We start from the raw sequence: 3,052 nt of genomic DNA on the forward strand, positions 1-3,052 counted from the left end.
GGCAATGGTGCATGGTCCCCCAGTAGCATTCGCTGGAAGGTATGAATATATTATTCTCCCGCAGGCTAGAAACCATCCTCGAGGAAGGACGGTATGTGTGTATGCATAGCATATTTGACTGGTCTTATTACAGAGGATTTTTTTACCTTGGTTCAATTTAAAGCAATTATTAGTACAATTAACCATTAGGAAACATTCAGAAGCATTAGCTGTTGCCTGAACTCGTATGGAAAACCTATTTCTGCTTTTCTCTTTTACAACAGTCCCAAGACTTTGAGACATTGGACCCAAGATGATAACCAGGGGCGGAGCACCTGTCAAGGGATGGGGCACCTGTCACAGGGCAGGGCTACCAATGTGGCCCTCAACAGCCTGCCAAAACTGGGTAAGCGGCCCTCCGCCCAAAATAATTGCCCACCCCTGTACTAGAGCATGCCTCCCTGCTTGGCGGGAGCAGATAGCTTAGGCCAGGGGGGAGGGGCGGGGGAAAATGTTGTAGTGTAGGTGCAAAGCATCCTGGGATGCTAGGGGACTGAGTTAACTTGAGTCTGGAGGGGATCTGGGACAGAAGTTCAATAAGCCATTTTAACCTAAATCAGTTAAGTCTAATACTACATCCATCCAGGTTTATCTTAAAACTGGTTTCAGACATTTTGAAAGTGGTTTATTTGCAGCGAACTTCTGTTGCATTACAGATTTGAACTGGTTTTGAATAACTTATACTGGATGAGGTGGAATTTCTGTCCCTAGCCATGATGTTTAATGCTGGAACTTCTGTAAGAAATACAATGGGAAAGCACAATTAAAACGCTGACAATGAATGCAACAGCAGAGTTCTGACAAGTTGCACCCTTTCCTCTGCCAGGAACTTGATCCTCTCCCACTCAGATATTGCGTAAGAGATTTTGATCCCAGGATGCTATATCTGTATCTTAAAAATAAGAGTCTGACCAGTATGCTCTGTAGTGACCCTGGTGATAATAGAAGATAATCATGATATAGTTCTTAGTTTATTTTCTAAGCACTTCAGTTATTGCTATTTTGCCACAGCAGTCTCCCGCTTCACTTAACTCTAACTCTTCAGAAATCATATCACTATTGTGGTACTCACAGAAAGATACATAGTTCATACATGTCATGCAGTCAGGCATGGGTTACCCATTCCTAAAGTTGCAAATCCATATAAGTACAGGTACATTTGAGACCCAATCCTCATTAGGGTACTGTAGACCTCCCCTGACAGACTCCTTCTGGAGATTCTCTGAGGAGCTATTTAGCAAATCAAGCACTGATACTGATGTCGAAATGACCAGGGAGTCAGTTTTGGAATGGAAAGAAAACACAGGCATCACCACTCCAAAATGAATTAGTGGGAGGAGCTGACCTCTATGGATAATTTCAACACATAACCGACTTAGCTGTTTAGGTACTTGGGGGGGTGGGGGGGTGGAAACACGATACTGAAAGAGAGGAGTATATTTGATAACATGGCCCAGCTACTGAAATACATAAACAACAATTCTCCTCTAATTTTGTTTACACTATAAAATATGATACAAGTTGCACTATGAATTTACTTCTGTCCATTTTCCCAAATAAATTCCAAATATTTTAGAGGTCACACAAAACAGCTAAAATATAGATGCTGCTTTTAGTGAATAACAAAACATTTTCCCAAGGAAGCTAAATCCTAATGGAATACATTTTATTTAAATCCAAGCCATATTCTTTATAATCTGGTGAGAATCACAGTAAAAAACAGGAGAAATAAGCCAATGATAAATATTTTGATGTTTTGACCATTTGGTAAAATAGGTCTGCAGCTCCATGTTCAAAACTACAGAAATAGACATCAGTACACCCTATACCTTTTTAGCTTCGAAACTTGAAGACTGACTGCTTTTTAAAATGAGCTCTGTGTTTACTTGCTCCAGAAGTCTAACAAAAAGATGAAGTGAATACAGCTCAAACAGTTAGGAGTACTTGCTTATACCTAGCATCACAATGAAAAAATTAAAAAGGTGACTTACATCCAAAGAATCTTCATTCACCAAGATGAGAGACATGCTTTGTGAAATAAGCCTGCAAGAGTATCCTGCAAAAGACAAACAGATATTTGCTTGTAAAGATTAAGAATGCTTGCTTTTTGATGCATTGCTTTTAAGGCCAGATGAAACTCATGGTGAACAGCTATTCACGTGAGTAGTGAAATGATTTCAGGGGATCTCCTGGTGTGATTAATTTCTCAGACAGATGAGTAATGAATGGAGTTGCAATCCTGTCATAAGTGGCAATTGAGAACAAACTGCCTTTGTTACCCATGGGCTCAGGTTGCGAGCCTGAGAACGAGTTCTGCCTCAAAGATGTATAATAATTCCATCAGCAGCCCGGGGCAGTGGAGACTGTCCACAGCATTCAATCCTTGAGGATACATTAGCCTGTTCCTTGCTCCTCAACTCCTTCAGGGCATTGTGCACCCTTGGGATGCTCCAAAGGGCCAGCTGCGGTGGTCTCCGAATACAGAGACTTTTAGGGATTTTCACAGGAGACAGCGAGTCACTACTTCCCTTTGCCTGCTCTACATCTTCGTACAGCTACCCAATGAGATAACATCTACAGGTGTCAAACTCATCTGAACCCACAGGCCAGATCAGTGGCATGAGACCAGCCCCATCAGACCCACGCCCTGGCTGCATCAGACCCATGGACCCCGCATGCTGCATCCAGCAAGCATGATGCCCATGCTAGTCAATGTGGATGGGGACCCAACAGGAAGAAGCCCAGCAAGAAGCCACTCCCACAGGAACAAGCTGTGGTGTTCGTTTTCTTCCTATAGTGCTTCTGGAGTCCAGTGCTGCTGCTTTTGTTTGGGTGCTTGGCAGCCAAGTGGGTGCTGGGGCTCCAGCAATACCACAAGCCGAACCCTGGAATCGCGTGCACGTGGCTGCTGCTCCGGAAACAAGCCGCAGCGCGGGCCTCGTTATCGTGGTGCTGCTGAGCTCCAGCACTCTGATTGGTTGCACAGGCACTTGGCTCCCCCATCCCAGCCAGG

At 43.8% G+C, this 3,052-nt stretch overlaps 1 protein-coding gene across 1 annotated transcript in view; it reads right to left on the reverse strand.

Annotated features, from left to right (window-relative positions):
- Positions 1 to 2,090, reverse strand: part of LOC102382213 (phospholipid-transporting ATPase IB-like) — an 81,222-nt gene extending 79,132 nt beyond the window's left edge. The window contains exon 1 of the mRNA XM_006038940.3: positions 2,031 to 2,090. Within this exon, the coding sequence (XP_006039002.1) occupies positions 2,031 to 2,066 (36 nt within the window). The 5' untranslated portion in view covers positions 2,067 to 2,090. The remainder of the gene's footprint in view (positions 1 to 2,030) is intronic.
- Positions 2,091 to 3,052: the final 962 nt, after the last annotated feature.

The sequence above is a fragment of the Alligator sinensis genome, unplaced genomic scaffold (assembly GCF_000455745.1).
Source record: "Alligator sinensis unplaced genomic scaffold, ASM45574v1 scaffold2128_1, whole genome shotgun sequence".
NCBI classification, from domain to species: Eukaryota; Metazoa; Chordata; order Crocodylia; family Alligatoridae; genus Alligator; species Alligator sinensis.